Source organism: Oncorhynchus nerka, linkage group LG7, assembly GCF_034236695.1.
Source record: "Oncorhynchus nerka isolate Pitt River linkage group LG7, Oner_Uvic_2.0, whole genome shotgun sequence".
Classification (NCBI taxonomy): Eukaryota; Metazoa; Chordata; class Actinopteri; order Salmoniformes; family Salmonidae; genus Oncorhynchus; species Oncorhynchus nerka.
Window position 1 is genome coordinate 52,967,709 of NC_088402.1, and position 19,157 is coordinate 52,986,865.

The 19,157-nt window shown below is 49.0% G+C and overlaps 1 protein-coding gene across 1 annotated transcript in view; it reads left to right on the top strand.

Moving 5' to 3' along the window:
• LOC115132601 (nuclear receptor coactivator 3-like) overlaps positions 1 to 19,157 on the top strand; it is a 43,320-nt gene that overhangs the window by 20,491 nt on the left and 3,672 nt on the right. The window contains 18 exon segments of the mRNA XM_065020598.1: positions 8,356 to 8,456; positions 8,563 to 8,737; positions 11,596 to 11,778; positions 12,044 to 12,130; positions 12,346 to 12,486; positions 12,712 to 12,738; positions 12,741 to 12,858; positions 13,330 to 13,862; positions 14,011 to 15,092; positions 15,308 to 15,437; positions 15,589 to 15,774; positions 15,925 to 16,155; positions 16,320 to 16,431; positions 16,541 to 17,030; positions 17,138 to 17,239; positions 18,155 to 18,395; positions 18,539 to 18,713; positions 18,794 to 19,031. Of these exon segments, the coding sequence (XP_064876670.1) occupies positions 8,356 to 8,456; positions 8,563 to 8,737; positions 11,596 to 11,778; positions 12,044 to 12,130; positions 12,346 to 12,486; positions 12,712 to 12,738; positions 12,741 to 12,858; positions 13,330 to 13,862; positions 14,011 to 15,092; positions 15,308 to 15,437; positions 15,589 to 15,774; positions 15,925 to 16,155; positions 16,320 to 16,431; positions 16,541 to 17,030; positions 17,138 to 17,239; positions 18,155 to 18,395; positions 18,539 to 18,713; positions 18,794 to 19,031 (4,352 nt within the window).

Below are 19,157 nucleotides of genomic sequence, written 5' to 3' on the forward strand. Positions count from 1 at the left end.
AGCGATGCAACCAGTCAGGATGCTCTCGATGGTGCAGCTGTAGAACTTTTTGAGGATTTGAGGACCCATGCCAAATCTTTTCAGTCTCCTGAGGGGGAATAGGCTTTGTCGTCCCCTCTTCACAACTGTCTTGGTGTGTTTGGACTTTCACTGACTACACAGCACCACTGCTAGACATGGCTATCTCAGAAACAGTACTGTGGCTATGTCAGAAATGGCACCCTATTCCCTATGTAGTGTACTGCTTTTGGTCAGCGCATGTGGACTGGACTAATACTAAAACCATCACCACTACTTCTATCATGTCATCCAAAATCTGTGGCTCCCAATGTTGTTAGTGCATGTAAAGCCTTTGGAGTGTTGTTGGCCTTGATGGTGTAGCCTTGCAGATGTGAACAGATGTGAGCACTGGAGTAGCACTGGAAAGCCAGCTGGTCTATGAGGGTGGCAGTAAGAGCCAATAGTGTGGAGCAAGTCTGTAAGAGGGCTGGAGCCCTGGCTGTGTCTCTCCCCCAGAGCAGCTGGGCCTGAGGAGAGGAGAGGCGAGGAGAGGGGAGGGGAGGGGAGGGGAGAGGAGGGGAGGGGAAAGGAGGGGAGGGGAGAGGTCCCTTCCCTCTGACCTTCTCCTCCAATGGGTTTCGAGAAGGAGGCGAGGAGAGAGGACGTGAGGAGTATGCAATTGAGTCTCCCTAGAGAGCTGTACAGATCTCACACGTGTCTCTCTCCCAGGGCCCAGGTGCACTGAGCCACAGAGCATCCATCACTCATATATCTCCCACTTTATTTCACAGCCTTTGCTGTTGGTTTTTGTTTGGGGAACTTTGGCCCGGCATTATGTGCATGTCATTGGCTGTGTCTGTCTCTCTGTCTGTCTCTCTGTGTATGACAGAAACTGTGGTTGTGTAACTTACAGGTAATTAAAATGAACTGCTCAGTCTCTGTTATTGTCTGACAATAATTCTCTATTGTACTGCATAATAGGCCCTCCTTGTAAATAAGAATTTCTTAATTGACTTTCCTAGTTAAATAAAGGTTCAAAATTAAGTTGTATACCTCCAGTACACTACTTTGATACGCATCAGTAAGGAAGTATACGCAATGCACACTGAAAAACAAGTGTTTATACCTGTGTATACCCTCCACTACACCACTGGCTCTTTGTGTTTTACAAAAAGTGCACTCTACATGAGTGACCTGGTATTACGGTTGCTGTCCTTTCAGAATCACCAACCTGTCACACACTGAAGACCTATAGGTTCACCACTGTACTAACCTGTCACACACTGAAGACCTATAGGTTCACCACTCTACTAACCTGTCACACACTGAAGGCCTATAGGTTCACCACAGTACTAACCTGTCAGACTGAAGACCTATAGGTTCACCACTATACTAACCTGTCACATACTGAAGACCTATAGGTTCACCACTCTACTAACCTGTCACACACACTGAAGACCTATAGGTTCACCACTGTACTAACCTGTCACACACTGAATACCTATTGGTTCACCACTGTACTAACCTGTCACACACTGAAGACCTATAGGTACACCACTGTACTAACCTGTCACACTGAAGACCTATAGGTTCACCACTGTACTAACCTGTCACACACTGAAGACCTATAGGTTCACCACTGTACTAACCTGTCACACACTGAAGACCTATAGGTTCACCACTGTACTAACCTGTCACAAACTGAAGGCCTATAGGTTCACCACTGTACTAACCTGTCACACACTGAAGACCTATAGGTTCACCACTGTACTAACCTGTCACACACTGAAGACCTATAGGTTCACCACTATACTAACCTGTCACACACTGAAGACCTATAGGTTCACCACTGTACTAACCTGTCACACTGAAGACCTATAGGTTCACCACTCTACTAACCTGTCACACTGAAGACCTATATGTTCACCACTATACTAACCTGTCACACTGAAGACCTATAGGTTCACCACTATACTAACCTGTCACACACTGAAGACCTATAGGTTCACCACTCTACTAACCTGTCACACACTGGAGACCTATAGGTTCACCACTCTACTAACCTGTCACACACTGGAGACCTATAGGTTCACCACTCTACTAACCTGTCACACTGAAGACCTATAGGTTCACCACTCTACTAACCTGTCACACTGAAGACCTATAGGTTCACCACTGTACTAACCTGTCACACACTGAAGACCTATAGGTTCACCACTGTACTAACCTGTCACACACTGAAGACCTATAGGTTCACCACTGTACTAACCTGTCACACTGAAGACCTATAGGTTCACCACTGTACTAACCTGTCACACACTGGAGACCTATAGGTTCACCACTGTACTAACCTGTCACACACTGAAGACCTATAGGTTCACCACCGTACTAACCTGTCACACTAAAGACCTATAGGTTCACCGCTCTACTAACCTGTCACACACTGAAGACCTATAGGTTCACCACTCTACTAACCTGTCACACACTTGAAGACCTATAGGTTCACCACTGTACTAACCTGTCACACTAAAGACCTATAGGTTCACCACTGCAGAAACATGTCTATAATAGATATATAGGCTGTTAAGATAGTCATGTTTCAGGAAAGGAGTGTATACAGTGCTTTCGGAAAGTATTCAGATCCCTTGACTTTTTCCACACTTTGTTACGTTACAGCCTTATTCTAAAATTGATTAAATAGTTTTTTCCTTCATCAATCTACACACAATACCCCATAATGACAAAGCAAAAACAGGTTTTTTGAAGTGTTTGCAAATGTTTAAAAAAATCTAAAACTGAAATATCACTTTCACATAAGTATTCAGACCCTTTACTTTGTTGAAGCACCTTTGGCAGCGATTACAGCCTTGAGTCTTCTTGGGTATGACGCTACAATCTTGGCGCACCTGTATTTAGGGAGTTTCTCCTTTTATTCGATACAGATCCTCTCAAGCTCTCAGGTTGGATGGGAAGCGTTGCTGCACAGCTATTTTTAGGTCTCTCCAGAGATGTTCGATCGGGTTCAAGTCCGGGCTCTGGCTGGGCCACTCAAGGACATTCGGAGACTTCGCCCATGTCTGAGGTCCTGAGTACTCTGGGACAGGTTTTCATCAAGGATCTCTCTGTACTTTGCTCCGTTCATCTTTGCCTCGATCCTGACTTGTCTCCCAGTCCATGCCGCTGAAAAATATCCCCACAGCATGATGCTGCCACCACCATGCTTCACCATAGGGATGGTGCCATGTTTCTTCCAGACGTGACTCATGGCATTCAGACAAAAGAGTTCAATCTTGGTTTCATCAGACCAGAGAATCTTGTTTCTCATGGTCTGAGTCCTTTGGTGCCTTTTTCAAACTCCAAGCAGTCTGTCATGTCCTTTTAATGAGGAGTGGCTCCCATCTGGCACTTCTACCATAAAGGCCTGATTGGTAAAATGCTGCAGAGATGGTTGTCCTTTTTGGAAGGTTCTCCATCTCCATAGAGGAACTCTGGAGCTGACCATCGGGTTCTTGGTTACGTCACTGACCAAGGCACTTCTCCCCCGATTGCTCAGTCTGGCCTGGGCGGCCAGCTCTAGGAAGAGTCTTGGTGGTTCCAAACTTTCTCCATTTAACTTCTTTTGGATAGGGGGCAGCATTTTCACTTTTGGATGAGTAGCGTGCCGAGAGTAAACTGCCTCCTACTCAGTCCGACATGCTAATATATGCATATTATTATTAGTATTGGATAGAAAATACTCTGAAGTTTCTAAAACTGTTTGAATGATGTCTGTGAGTATAACAGAACTCATATGGCAGGCAAAAACCTGAGAAAAAATCCAAACAGGAATTGGGAAATCTGAGGTTTGTAGTTTTTGTAGTTTTTGTAGTTTTTGAACTCGCCCTATCGAATTCACAGTGGGATATGGGTTATGTTGCACTTCCCAAGGCTTCCACTAGATGTAAACCGTCTTTAGAACGTTGTTTCAGGCTTCACATGTGAAGGGGGGCCGGATGGGAGCTGTTTGACTAAGGGGTCTGCCTGCAGCCTCGTTCTCAGTCACGCGCATTTCACATGAGAGGTATCTCTCGTTCCACTGCTTTTCTACAGACAATGTCATTCTCCGGTTGGAACATTATTGAACATTTATGATAAAAACATCATAAAGATTGATTCTATACTTAGTTTGACAAGTTTCTTCGACCTGTAATATAACTTTTTGAACTTTTTGGATTTGTTTACCAAACGCCCTAACAAAAGAAGCTATTTTGGACATAAATAGACATAAATGATGGACATTATTGAACAAAACAAACATTTATTGTGGAACTGCGATTCCTGGGAGTGCATTCTGATGAAGATGCAACATGCAATATCACTGCATGTTTTGGAACTACTAAACATAAAACGCCAATGTAAAATAAGATTCTGGGATATAAATATGAACTTTATCAAAAACAAAACATATATGTATTGTGTAACATGAAGTCCTATGAGTGTCATCTGATGAGGATCATCAAAGGTTAGTGATTCATTTTATCTCTATTTGTGCTTTTTGTGACTCCTCTCTTTGGCTGGAAAAATGGCTGGGTCTTTCTGTGACTTGGTGGTGACCTAACATGATCGTTTGTGGAGCTTTCGCTGTAAAACATTTTTGAAATCAGACACTGTGGCTGGATTAACGATAATTTATCTTTAAAATGGTGCCTAATACTTGTATGTTTGAGAAATGTGATTTATGAGATTTCTGTTGATTTGTATTTGGCGCCCTGCAATTTAATTGGCTGTTGGAGAGGGGTTCCGCTAGTGGAACGGGGTTAGCGGAAACCCCAGTCCTAGACAGGTTAAGAATGATGGAGGCCACTGTGTTCTTGGGACCTTCAATGCTGCAGACAGTTTTTGATACCCTTCCACGGATCTAGGCCTCGACACAACCCTGTCTCGGAGCTCTACGGACAATTCCTTTGACCTCATGGCTTGGTTTTTGTTCTGACATGCACTGTCGACTGTAGGACCTTATATAGACAGGTTTGTGCCTTTCCAAATCATGTCCAATCAATTGAATTTGCCACAGGTGGACTCTAATCAAGTTGTAGAAAATCTCAAGGATGATCATTGGAAACAGGATACACCTGAGCTCTGAATACTTACTTAAACAAGGTATTTCAGATTTGTTTTTGCAAAAATGAATAAAAATGTGTTTTTGCTTTGTTGTTATGGGTTATTGTGTATAGATTGATGATGAAAATGTGTTATTTAATCAATTTTAGAATAAAGCTGTAACTTAACAAAATGTGGAAAAAGGGAATGGATCTGAATACTTCCCGAATGCGCTGTATATTTGGCCTGGCGAAGTGGTTTTATGCGATGATTGAATGGAAGCTGATAATTATGTTTTTTACTCGGCTGGTCTCAAGTCAAGACCGAGTACCGAGACACTCATGTGTGAGACTGGTCTCGAGTACTACAACACTGACTTTTATTGTACTTTTGAGCGCGTTTCATTCCCCCATTAGATTGGCACTGGCTGGGGTACCAGCATGGAGTAGCAGGCTGAAGTTGGTCCAAGCAGACACTGATCTGAGGTCAGTTTAGTGTCCTAGATCTACCAGAGCCTAATGGAGTGGGTGGGAGGTGGCATGAACTGAGACAGAGACTGAGGCTGGGGGAGGTGACAGTTGGTCTCTGCCACATCGACAGAAAGGGGAAGAGGGTACAGCTGGCGGTGACTTGCTGGAGACTGGTTGCCATAGTTACCGGAAGTGAATAATGAAGTGGCATTGGGTTTCACCCCTCTGTCTGTTTCTTTCTTTCTCTCTATTTGTCCTCTTTCTCTTTCTTCCTTTCCCTCTTACACTCTTTCTCTCTCTGTCTCTTACTTTCTCTCAATCACTTTATCTTTCTGTCTACCTCTACCCTTGTCTTTCCTCTCTCCGACGTTATCCTTCACTAGTTCACTCACTCCTCCTCCCTCCTCCTTCCAGCTTGCCATTTTGGCCTCTGTATTTCAGTCCAATAAAGTGTAGCATCCTCAGGTTGCTCCTAGCATCTTAAGATATTGAGGAAACCACTGGAGCGTATCCTCCTCTCTCTCCCTCCCTCCCTCTGCTCTACCCCTCTTCCCTGTCTACCCCCCCTCTCCCTTGCTCTACCTTTCTGTCTCTATCTCTCCACCACCTCCCCCTCACTCTGCCACCCCCCTCTTCTCTCTCTCTCTCTCTCTCTGTCTCTCTACCTTCAGAGCGGAGCTGGCGGCAGGCAGGCAGCAGTGGCTGTGTTTCTTTGTGTTGGCTCTCTCTCCCCCCTGGGACCTAATCAGATGGAATGATTCCTGTAGCCCAGCTCCAGACAGCCTCAGCATTAATACTGCTGCTGCCTGGTGCCTTCCTGGGTCTCTGCATGCATGCCATTCAGCGAGTCCCTCTAGAGTCTCCCGCTGAATATAAAGCATGGAGGCAGGAAGGAAGGAAGGATTTTACCTAGTGCACACCGTACACTACACTGCTCTGGTCTACACCCAGCCATGGCCTGGTCTCAGCCCCATCGCTCCTTAGAGAAGCCTGCATATGGATGTTGCCCCTCTTACCTGGTGCTTTGTGTGGAGGGAAAAATGAGAAACTCTGACCCCTGGTGGTTGTTGGAGCTCTAATAAGTTGATTTGAATGTTGAGTGACACGGATCTGTGTTTAGTGTTTACGCCTTTCACAGCTCCGCTCTTCACACTTGAAATGTTTTCTTATTCGCACACACACTTATACAGAAGATGTGTGTTACTTTGTACTTGATTGTAGACTGAGGTACACTACCATTCAAAAGTTTTGGGTCACTTAGAAATGTCCTTGTTTTTGAAAGAAAAGCACATTTTTCGTCAATTAAATTGACATCAAATTGATCAGAAATACAGTGTAGACATTGTTAATGTTGTAAATTGTAGCTGGAAACTGTAGATTTTTTATGAAATATCTACATTTGCGTACAGGCCCATTATCAGCAACCGTCACTCCTGTGGCACGTTTTGTTAGCTAATCCAAGTTTATCATTTTAAAAGGCTAATTGATCATTAGAAAACCCTTTTGCAATTATGTCAGCACAGCTGAAAACTGTTGTGCTGATTACAGAAGCAATAAAACTGGCCTTCTTTAGACTAGTTGAGTCTGTAGCATCAGCATTTGTGGGTTCAATTACAGGCTCAAAATGGCTAGAAACAAATAACTTTCTTCTGAAACTCAGTCTATTCTTGTTCTGATAAATGAAGGCTATTCCATGCGAGAAATTGCCAGGAAACTGAAGATCTCGTACAACGCTGTGTACTACTCCCTTCACAGAACAGCGCAAACTGGCTCTAACCAGAATCGAAAGAGGAGTGGGAGGCCCCGGTGCTGAGCAAGAGGACAAATACATTAGAATGTCTAGTTTGAGAAACAGATGCCTCACAAGTCCTCAACTGGCAGCTTCATTAAATAGTACCCGCAAAACACCAGTCTCAACGTCAACTGTAGAGTAGACTCCGGGATGCTCCGGGAGTTGCAAAGAAAAAGCCATATCTCAGACTGGCCAATAAAAAGATAGGAAGATAGGAAAAAGAACACAGACACTGGACAGAGGAAGATTGTGAAAAAAGTGTTATGGACAGACAAATCTAAGTTTGAGGTATTCGGATCACAAAGAAGAACATTCGTGAGATGCAGAAAAAATGAAAATATGCTGGAGGAGTGCTTGACGCCATTTGTCAAGCATGGTGGAGGCAATGTGATGGTCTGGGGGGGGGGGGTGTTGCTCTGGTGGTGGTAAAGTGGGAGACTTGTACAGGGTAAAAGGGATCTTGAAGAAGGAAGGCTTTCACTCCATTTTGCAACACCATGCCACACCCTGTGGACGGCGCTTAATTGGAGCCAATTTCCTCCTACAACAGGACGACCCAAAGCACAGCACCCAACTATGCAAGAACTATTTAGGGAAGAAGCAGTCAGCTGGTATTCTGTCTATAATGGAGTGGCCAGCACAGTCACTGGATCTCAACCCTATTGAGCTGTTGTGGGAGCAGCTTGACCGTATGGTAGTGTGCCCACCAAGCCAATCCAACTTGTGGGAGGTGCTTCAGGAAGCATGAGTTTACCTCAACAAATTGACAACTAGAATGCCAAAGGTCTGCAAGGCTGTAATTGCTGCAAATGGGGGATTCTTTGACGAAAGCAAAGTTTGAAGGACACAATTATTACTTCAATTAAAAATCATTATTTATAACCTTGTCAACGTCTTGACTATATTTCCTATTCATTTTGCAACTCATTTCATTTTCATGGAAAATGTCTAAGTGACCCCAAATGTTTAAACGGTAGTGTATATCTGACTGAACGCTCCCCTCCCTCCGTCCAGGCAAAGCGTCCTCCAACGATGACGATGTTCAGAAGTCAGACGTGTCCTCCACGGGACAGGGGGTCATCGACAAGGACCACCTGGGGCCGCTCCTGCTGCAGGTGAGGTCAAAGGTCACGACTCTCCTCTTTGATTGGCTGTCTGTACCGTCTGGCCTCTTATTGGCCTGTTGTACTGACTCTTCATGTGTTCACCCTCTGTCCTCAGGCCCTGGATGGCTTTTTATTTGTGGTGAACCGGGAGGGCAGCATTGTGTTTGTCTCTGACAACGTGACCCAGTACCTGCAGTACAAACAGGAGGAGCTCATCAACACCTCCGCCTACAACATCCTCCATGAGGACGACAGGGAGGAGTTCCACAAGAACCTGCCCAAGACCAACGGTACGACACGCACGCACGCACATACTCACGCATGCACACACACACACATGCAAACATGCGCACACACACAGGCCCATTCTCTTTGCATGTCTCTCAACATTCTGCAGTAGGAAGACAGGGTGAAGATGATTCAAAACCTTAGCTAGGAGATGTGGTTAGACACACACACACATTATCATAGACATATACAAACACCTACTCTTCCCTCCGATTCTGCCTTTCTCGCTCGGTCCCAATAATGAGCGATTTCTCATCAACCTCCTTGAGTGCACAAGATCGTCTCTGATACACCGGAGCCCCCCCCCCCCAGCACACACACACACATACACACACACACACAGAGCCCCACCTGCTCACACACCCAGGAGCACACAAATATACACACAGAGCTAGTGCTAAGCAGACAGAGCGTGGCAGAGCTGTCAGTCACACTCAGTGGTCCAGACAGTGTAAAACAGGCCTATGCTCCATTCAGATCCCATGGCAGCCATCTGGAAACGGCTCACTATTGAATAATGCACCCCTGCGTTTCCCCGCGCTTCAATGCTGTGTGTGTGTGTACGTGTGTGTACGTGTGTGTGTGTTTATTTCTAAAGCCAATTAATTATGGATATGTGTGCTCTGCTGAACCTGCTCCCCGATTTAACTCCACCAGCAGTGTCCCTAAACAGGGGCTCCAAAGTGTCATTGACACTCTCTCTCTCTCCGTTTCTCACCTCTTTCTCTGTCTCGTACTCTCTATACTCCTGCTTTGTTGAATAATGTGGTTGCTAGGAACTATAGTTTATTTATTTCGCTGGTCCTTTCTCCCGGTTTCCTTTTTGAATTCTCTCTCCTTCCCGCGCCTCTCCCTCCCCCATCATTACCTCCGACTCCATGAATGAAATACGCTCTCTCTGCACATTCCTGTGGGATGACCACTGATCACGCCAACTGGGACTTGCACCACATATGCACGCAGACACCGAGACACACACACACACACATACATTTTCTCTTACTCACACAATCCCCTGTGTGTGTCTAGAGTGCGGGAGGTTTCCTCCTGTATTTTCTCCCCTTTTCTCCCTGAGTCTACCGTTCTGCCCAGCCTCGGCGCTGAGGGGAAATGTCGGGCCTCGCGGCAAAGGCTGGGTTGTCTCTGTCCGGCTGAAGATTGGATCCTAACCGTCTAAGACCTTTTTAAAATCACCATTCAGTATCAGTTACGAAACCCCCATGCCCTAGGGCATCCCACCCGGTCGGTGGAGGCTGGTGGGGGGAGCTATAGGAGGACGGGCTCATTCTAGTGGCTGGAATGGAACAAATGAGTCAAACGTGGTTTTCATATGTTCGTGTTTGATACTGTTCCATTAACTCCGTTCCAGCCATTGCATTGAGCCTTGTCCTCCTATAGCTACTCCCACCAGCCTCCTCTGCTCCCTGTACAGACAAACCTTCCCTCTCTCCCTCCACCTGCCCTGTCTGAAACAGGGGGGGGGGGGGCCTTGGTCCCTGTAGAGGCTTCAGACAAACGTTGGGGGGAGAGTGGGGTTCCAAACCTTCCTCCCTCGCGTCCTAATCACTGATCTCGCATGACTGGAAAGGAGAATGGAACCTGTGCTATTGTAACACCTATTTAATTGTGTTTGTGTCCTTGGATCATTTCCTAGAAAAGAGAATGTAGGATGCAAGCTACTGTAGGACCTCTCGCTCTCTCTGAAGTTTAGTTCAACACCCCTCCCCACCTCACCCCCTTCCATGTGAAGGTGACCCTCTGGGTGGCTGTTCTCTGATGAGGAGTCAGGGCCCAAATGAGGATAGATGGCTGGGTGTCCCTGTCTACCTGGCCACTCTGCTCTGCTCCTCCCCTGACCTCGGCAGCAGCACAGGGCTGGAGGGATATTGGAAATCGACACGTCGGCTACATTAATCCCATGGTCCATTTAGCCAGGAATCAGAACGAAAGGGATACTTTTGCTTTTAGATATGAGGGAAAGTAGTAATGCTGGTTCATCTGCCGTGTGTGTCCGGATATTTGAAATGTCATGATTAAAAGATTCAAACATGCACCTTTCTTGATTTAATTTCATGTCCGTCTCTAGCTTGGAGTGTCTTTGTTATATGCTAGTCACTCTGGATAGGCCTGTTTTCTCATGCCATTTGTGACTCTTGACTAAATATGTTTGTGTGTATACCGGACACACACAGTGTTTGTCAGTATACATTAGTCAGTATACATGGCTCTCTCTAGCCATGGTTTGTTTGTACATGTACAGGTAACTGCCAAAATGAAGGAAACACCAACATATAGTGTCTTAATAGGGCGTCGGGCCTCCACCAGCCAGAACAGCTTCAATGCACCTTGGCAAGTTTCCGGAACTCTATTGGAGGGATGTGACAACATTCTTCCACGAGCAATTTGATCATTTGTTGTTTTGTTGACGGCGGTTGGAAACGCCGTCTCAGGCGCCGCTCCAGAATCTCTCATAAGTGTTCAATCGGGTTGAGATCTGGTGATTGAGACGGCCGTGGCGTATGGTTCACATCGTTTTCATGCTCAACGAACCATTCAATGACCACTCGTGCCCTGTGATGTCATCCTATTGTCATCCTATTGGGACGTAGCCAAAATAATGGCCTGCCCAGCATTTTTATACATGACCCTAAGCATGATGGGATGTTAATTGCTTAATTAGCTCCAGAACCACACCTGTGTCGAAGCGCCTAACTTCAATATACTTTGTGTCCCTCATTTACTCAAGCAGTTACATTATTTTGGCAGTTACATGTTCATTTTAATACGGCATATGCATTTGAATTGACTATATATTTGAATGTACTACATGTATATTGAGGCGTGTGTCTTCTCTCCTCAGTGAATGGGGTGTCCTGGGGGGGGGAGGCGCCCCGGCAGAAGAGCCACACCTTCAACTGCCGCATGCTGGTCAAGTTTGGCAACACCCACGGGCCTGTAGAGGAGGGGCACGGAGGACCGCGCTACGAGACCATGCAATGCTTCGCCCTGACCCAGCCCAAGGCCATGATCGAAGACGGGGAAGGTACAGACACACGGGCGCACACACAGACGCATACACCGACACACACCACACACACACACACAATCTCACACGTGCACACACACACACACACACACACACATATGACACACACACACTCTGACACACACATCCACACGCACACACAACAAACGTATGGCACACACACACACACTCACAGACACACACAGTATGTAACACTTGGCCCGATCCCTGAATGAATGTCTGTGTACGTGTAGGTTAAGTAATTATTTCCCATCCTCCTCAGACCTGCAGTCGTGTATGATCTGTGTGGCCCGTCGTGTGACTGCTGTGGAGAGAACAGAGAGCTTCAACACCCGACACGAGCTCACAGGTGAGACTGACAGCAACATAATTGACAGCGGCGTAGTTGACATGTATTACTTATCCCGCAAACCTGGCTGTATAATTTGATTTCATAGGGCCTTGTGTGTACGAAAAAGGGTACAATACCCTTTTACATTTACAGAAATGTGTACAATATCCTTTAATAGGTGTGTATTATCCACGTTCAACAATGTCCATCTCGTCTCCTCTCCTCCCGTCCAGGTAAGCTGATCCAGATAGACCAGAACTCTCTGCGTGCGTCGATGCGTCCTGGCTGGGAGGACCTGCTGAGGCGCTGTATCCAGATGTTCCTACAGCACAGCGACGGACAGCCCTGGTCCCACAAACGGCACTACCACGAGGGTACGCCCACACACACACCTGTACCAATACACACATCTGTTACATGCGGAGTCACACACACCCTCCTGTCCCAAAACACACACACCTGTCTTAAAACACACATGAATGGCATCGCTAAGAGCCATCTTTGTCAGGAGACCACTGACCCTATACCTCATCTTTGATATATATTTCACTTCCATATCTTCATCTGAACCCATTGTATTTGCAACCCCCCCCCCCCAGCTTTCCTGCAGGGTCACGCTGAGACCCCCTGTACCGCTTCTCCCTGTCAGACGGCACCCCTGTCACGGCCCAGACCAAGAGCAAGCTGTACCGCCACCCCATGAGCAATGAACCCCAGGGCTTCATCTCCACTCACCTGCTACAGAGGTACACACACACACCTGCTGCTGCTATGAGGTAGAAAACAAGTTGCACAACAGCCTTTGCAAGAGACAGAATACACACACACACACACACAGTTGAGGTAGCTGATATCCACAATATCCTCTCTGGGCTTCGCAGATTGATCTGACTGCTTATACGGGTGCTTCAGACAGTGGGGAAGGCCTTAAAGGCCTCCTAGTGGGTTTGCTCATTCTTCAGTAAAAGGAAAAGGTTGAATTATTGTGCTTGACAGCCACAGCCAGTAATGAATTAGAGAACGCCTCATTCTCATTGTGAATATTATTTCATTTCTTATGCCCTTCAGTTCCATCTTCGGACTCTTCAAGAGACTCTTTTGCCTGACTTGATCTGTGTTTACAAGAATAAAGCGCCAAGGATGTCATGATAACCGCACTTCCCTCACATGCTCTTCCCTCCTCCTGTTCCTTCTCTCCTCCTCGTCCTCTCTTCCAGGGAGCAGCATGGCTATCGCTCTGCCCAGACTGGTGGCATGATGCCTGGGGCTATGAGGCAGCAGGGCATGGGGGGCCCCAACCCCAACGCCCAGATGAACATGCCCCCTGGCGCAGGGATGGGGATGGGGGGTATGAACCGGGGCTATGGGCCCATGAATGAACAGAGCCACATGGGACAGATGGGAGGGGGCTCAATGTACGGAGGAAATGGAGGTGGGGGTGGCGGTGGAGGCATGGGCAACAGAATGATGCAGATGAATCAGATGAATCAAATGAACCATATGGGCCAGATGAACCAAATGAATCAGATGGGTCATCAGATGAACCACCCGGGTCCAGGGAACCACCCAGGCATGCAGCATCCTCAGCACCCACAGCAGCACCCCTTCCAGAGCAGTGGGGGGTACGGACTTGGGGGTATGAGCAGCCCCTTGGGGAGCCCCCGGATGAGTGGCCCCCAGCAGGGGTTCCTGATGTCCCCCCGAAATCGAGGCAGCCCCAAGATGGGTGCCAGTCAGTTCTCTCCTGGAGGTATGTCAATCACTATACATTTGCAGTTTTGCTGTGCTTCATAAAACACAAGATAATCCATTTTAGGTTTTAGATATTTTTTAAAATGTTTTGTTATATGTAGAAGTTGTAGTACAATTTCTAGCAGTGTATTTTGTTTATTTCCCAGGCATGCACTCCCCCATAGGCCCTCATGGAGGAGGAGGTGTGGGAGGAGGTGGCACCTCCTTTTCCAGCAGCTCCCTCAACGCCCTCCAGGCCATCAGCGAGGGGGTCGGGAGCTCCCTCCCTTCGACCCTCGCCTCCCCCTCCCCGGCCCACAAACCAGACAGCTCCCCCAGTGTCCACTCCTCCTCTCAGTCCTCCCAGCCAAGCCAGCCGGCCAAACCAGGCCCGGACGGCTCCAAAAGCCCACCTGGGCCCGGCGAGCACCACCACCTCCTCCACCACCACCACCCACACACCCAGGCAGAGAGCTGCGGAGACCGGCTGGACAGCCAGGCCATGGCAGGCAGCAAGGAGCCTGGAGAGGGGGCCAGCGAGGCTGGGGTGGCCAGCTCAGAACCCACCCGGAGAGTCCCAGACAGTAAGGGCCATAAGAAGCTGCTGCAGCTGCTGACCTCCCCCACTGAGGAGCTGGGGTTAGGGGGAACCGGTCCGGCCTTGCCCTCTGTACCTCCCCCACCAGGCAGCAGCAACATCCCAGCAGGGTCTGACACTAAGGACCCCACCGGAGGCATGACCAGCCCTTCCTCTACCGGAGTCTCCTCTTCTTCCTCGGCTTCCACCATTCAGGGCCCGGCGTTAGGCCCAGGTGGCGCTGCTTTGGCCAATGCTCTGGCCTCGGCCCACTACACGGCGTCGCTGCAGGAGAAGCACAAGATCCTCCACAAGCTGCTGCAGAACAGCAACACTCCCGACGAGGTGGCCAAGATCACAGCTGAGGCAACTGGGAAGGTGACCCTGGGGGGCCAGGAGGTCCCAGGGGAGACGGGGGCTGGGGGAGGAGGAGCAGGAGGAGTGACTGAGCCCAAGCAGGAGCAGCACAGCCCCAAGAAGGAGAAGACCCATGCGCTCCTCCACTACCTCCTCAACAAGGACGACACTAAAGAGCCCGTGGACGTGAAGCCCAAGCCTGAGGAGCTGGAAGGAAATGGCCCCCCAGGGGCCACTGCCGGTCCCCCATCCAGAGGCCCTGGACCCACCCCTGAACATCCAGAAAGCAAGATCAAGTCAGAGCCACCTGATGAGGTAACCACACAGTGTGGGGGTCAGATCGTTACCTTGTTGGTAGATTATTCAAATTACATGAGTATTCGTACTGATAAGTAAGATATTGATTGAGCACCATTGGCCTTTAGTGTGAACATTTTCATTGCTCAGAAGTGCTGAACCTCCGTAGGTTGTGTACGTCTGAGTGTGATACTGTGTTGTTGCTGATACACGTGTATCTATCTTTTCACCAGTTGGAGAACCTGGAGTCCATCCTGGGAGGTCTGAGGGGTTCTGGCTCTGAGTTCTACCCAGAGCAGGGAGGAGGAGGGGCTAATGAAGGAGGGAACAAGGCCCAGGGTTGCCTCGATGACAACCTGCAAGGTAGGACCGGTCACATTAAGCAGCACACACACCCCAAAAAATGTTTTAAACGTTTTAGCTCTTGCTGCAAAGTAACTTCCACACAGAGAGTCTGGACACCAGGCTATGGTTATGTACCTGTTCTATCTGTTGTGTCCCTCTGTGTGTTCAGGGAGTCCGGGGATGGCCCCTGGCCAACGAGGGCCCTTTCAGAGGGCCATGTCAGTGGACGCCAAGCCCCCCGGCGGTCCTGGAGGGGCGGGGAGGCGTCCCATGCTCATCAAACAGGAGAATATGTTGAGCAGCCCAGACGGATACCCGGGGAACATGGGTGTGTGTCCGCGAGGCGTTGGAACAAGTAACTCATTTAGTTATTTTAGTCTCTCTTTCTGGATCTGTCATTTATGTCCTCTGTCATGCCCCCCCCCCTCCACTACCTAGGTCTGTGTTTCAGTCAGTGCCGTTGATGCTTTGTAAGAAAAATCTCATCTGTGGTTTGTCTCCCCAGGGCCGATGAACAGGGGCATGGGGGTTCCCCAGCGCTCTCCCATGGGGGGGTCTGGGGATTGGGGGATGCCCCGCTCCAGTGCCAGCCCCGTGGGCTCAGCCGGTCACCCTTCTATGATCCGCCCTGGCATGGACTACAACTCCAAAGGCATGATGGGAGGTCCCATGGTGGGCAGGTCCAACAGTGTTCCTGGCACTAGATCCATGCTGCAGCAACAGCTGATGGACTTGGGTACGTGTGTATGCGTTAGTCCATCAAATAAACATGGTCGGATGTAATCTCTGTGTATCTGTCTGTGTATGCATGTGTCTGTGTCTGTAATCTGTAGTAATTGATTCTGAGCGATGGAATATCTGGTTAATATGTGTTGTGTGTGTGTGTGTGTGTGTGTGCAGGATGTTCTGGTGAGATGGGGATGGGGATGAGTCCGTTCAGTCAGCAGGGCCAGCCCAACCAGTCTCCCTCCTGGCCTGACAGTGTGATGGGCATGGAGGGCAACCACAACAGGTAAACCGGTCTTCCATAGTAAGATTTGTTCTAATATATGATTTATACCAGGACAATTGGCGGCCAATTTTATCATGTCATACTTTTAACGGTTCTCTGGGTGTTTCAGGCGTCAGTTTGGGAACGCCCTGGACGAGCTCCTGGCTCCGCCCACCACCAGCGAGGGCCAGAGTGACGAGCGAGCGCTGCTGGACCAGCTGGACTCTCTGCTCAACAACACGGATGGCATCGCCCTGGAGGAGATCGACCGGGCCCTGGGCATCCCCGACTTGGTCAGCCAGGGCCAGGGGCCAGAGCAGCACGGTGAGCCCTTCCCCGGCCAGGACCCCTCCATGGTGCTGGAGCAGAAGCCTCTGTACGGCCAGGGCTACCCCGGCCCCCCCTCCATGGCCATGCAGTCAGCCTACGGGGGGAGCCCCATTCAGGGCCAGCTCCAACAGGGGAGCTTCGGCCCCATGCTCTCCCAGATGGGCCAGGGGGGCAGCTTCACGGGGATGGGGGGTATGGGTCACCCTCGCGCCAACATGATGAGACCCAGGATGATGAGCGCCACCAAACCCATGAGGCTCCAGCTGCAACAGAGATTACAGGGCCAACAGGTTAGAGACCCATACACACACACACACACACACATACACATACACACATACAGATAAACGCACACAGGACTTTATGTTGACAGGTTCTTATTTCCTTCCTCCCTCAGTTTATGAGTCAGACTCGGCAGGGGATGGCCATGAAGATGGAGAACCCTGGGGCGGGTAACCCTGTCATGAGGCCAGGCATGCAGCCTGGCATGGGGGGACAGGTAGGCACTCCCCTCTCCTCCACATACACACAACATTTTGATTTTGTATTTTTTTTATTTCACCTTTATTTAACCAGGTAGGCTAGTTGAGAACAAGTTCTCATTTTCAACTGCGACCTGGCCAAGATAAAGCAGAGCAATTCGACACATACAACAAGTTACTCATGGAATAAACAAAACATAGTCAATAATACAGTAGAACAAAAGAAAACAAAAAGTGTATGTACAGTGAGTGCAAATGAGGTGGCGAAGTAATTACAGTATAGCAATTAAACATTGGAATGGTAGATGTGCAGAAGATGAATGTGCAAGTAGAAATACTGGGGTGCAAAGGAGCAAGATAAATAAATAAATACAGTATGGGGATGAGGTAGGTAGATAGATGGGCTGTTTACAGATGGGCTATGTACAGGTGCAGTGATCTGTAAACTGCTCTGACAGCTGGTGCTTAAAGCTAGTGAGGGAGATATGAGTCTCCAGCTTCAGAGATTTTTGCAGTTCGTTCCAGTCATTGGCAGCGGAGAACTGGAAGGAAAGACGACCAAAGGAGGAATTGGCTTTGGGGGTGACCAGTGAGATATACCTGCTGGAGCGCGTGCTACGAGTGGGTGCTGCTATGGTGACCAGTGAGCTGAGATAAGGCAGGGCTTTACCTAGCAGAGACTTGTAGATAACCTGTAGCCAGTGGGTTTGGCGACAAGTATGAAGCGAGGGCCAACCAACGAGTGTGTACAGGTCGCAATGGTGGGTAGTGTATGGGGCTTTGGTTACAAAACGGATGGCACTGTGATAGACTGCATCCAGTTTGTTGAGTATTTGGGAGCCACTTATGCCTAACCTTTCCTTCTTGTACATTACACACAGCCAGAACGGTAAATACAACACACACTCACTACACTCCTTCTCTGTCCCCAGCCTGGCTTTCTGAATGCCCAGATGATGGCCCAGCGTAGCAGGGAGATGGTGACCATGCAGATGAGGAGACAGAGGATGATGATGCTAATGCAGCAGCAACAGCAGCAGGCGGCAGCGGCGGCCGCCGGGGGATTCAGCCCCCCTCCCAACGTCACTGCCCCCGCCGGCATGGACACCCCCATGGGAGGCCCCAACATGGGCCAGCCGGGCCCCCAGCAGTTTGGCTACGGGGGAAACTACGGTGAGTTTGGGTTGGTTTGACCTGAAGGGCCACAGAGTGTTGCTGCTCCCTAGTGGTGAGTTTTTGTACTTGCAGTGAGACATGGAAGTGTGTGTGGGTGGTGTGTGTTCCCATGCTATAGCTCATGTAACATGTTCCTTCAGGTATGACCCAGCAGGTTGACCCGTCGTTCGGCCCTGCGGGCAGCAGCCCCAACACTATGATGTCAGGCCGCCTGGGTCCTCAGAATCCCATGATGCAGCAGCATCCCCAGGGCGGACCCATGTACCAGAGTGCCGAGATGAAGGGCTGGCCACAGGGAGGCATGGCCCGCAACAGGTGTGTGACAGAGAGAGAGAAATAACCTAGAACAACCAGTGAACTAACTAACCCACCTCCTTCCCTCCCTGTCTCTCCAGTACGTACCCCCAGCAGCAGTTTGCCCAACAGGGTAACCCTGGGCAGCAGCAGTTTGCCCAACAGGGTAACGCTGGGCAGCAGCAGTTTGCCCAACAGGGTAACCCGGGGCAATACGGGGGCATTATGATAAATGGGGGCATGCCTGCCAACGGAGGAGGGGGCCATATGGGCCAGATGGGGGGCCAGATGGGGATGAACCCCATGGTGATGGGACGCATGCCGATGGGGCCTGATCAGGTACACAGCTGTTTATAGATTGTGTGCGGGTGTGTGCATAAACATACAGTAAGCATGTGTGAGTGTTGTCAATATTTATGTACACACGCAGAGACACACACACACACTCAATGTCTACACAACTAA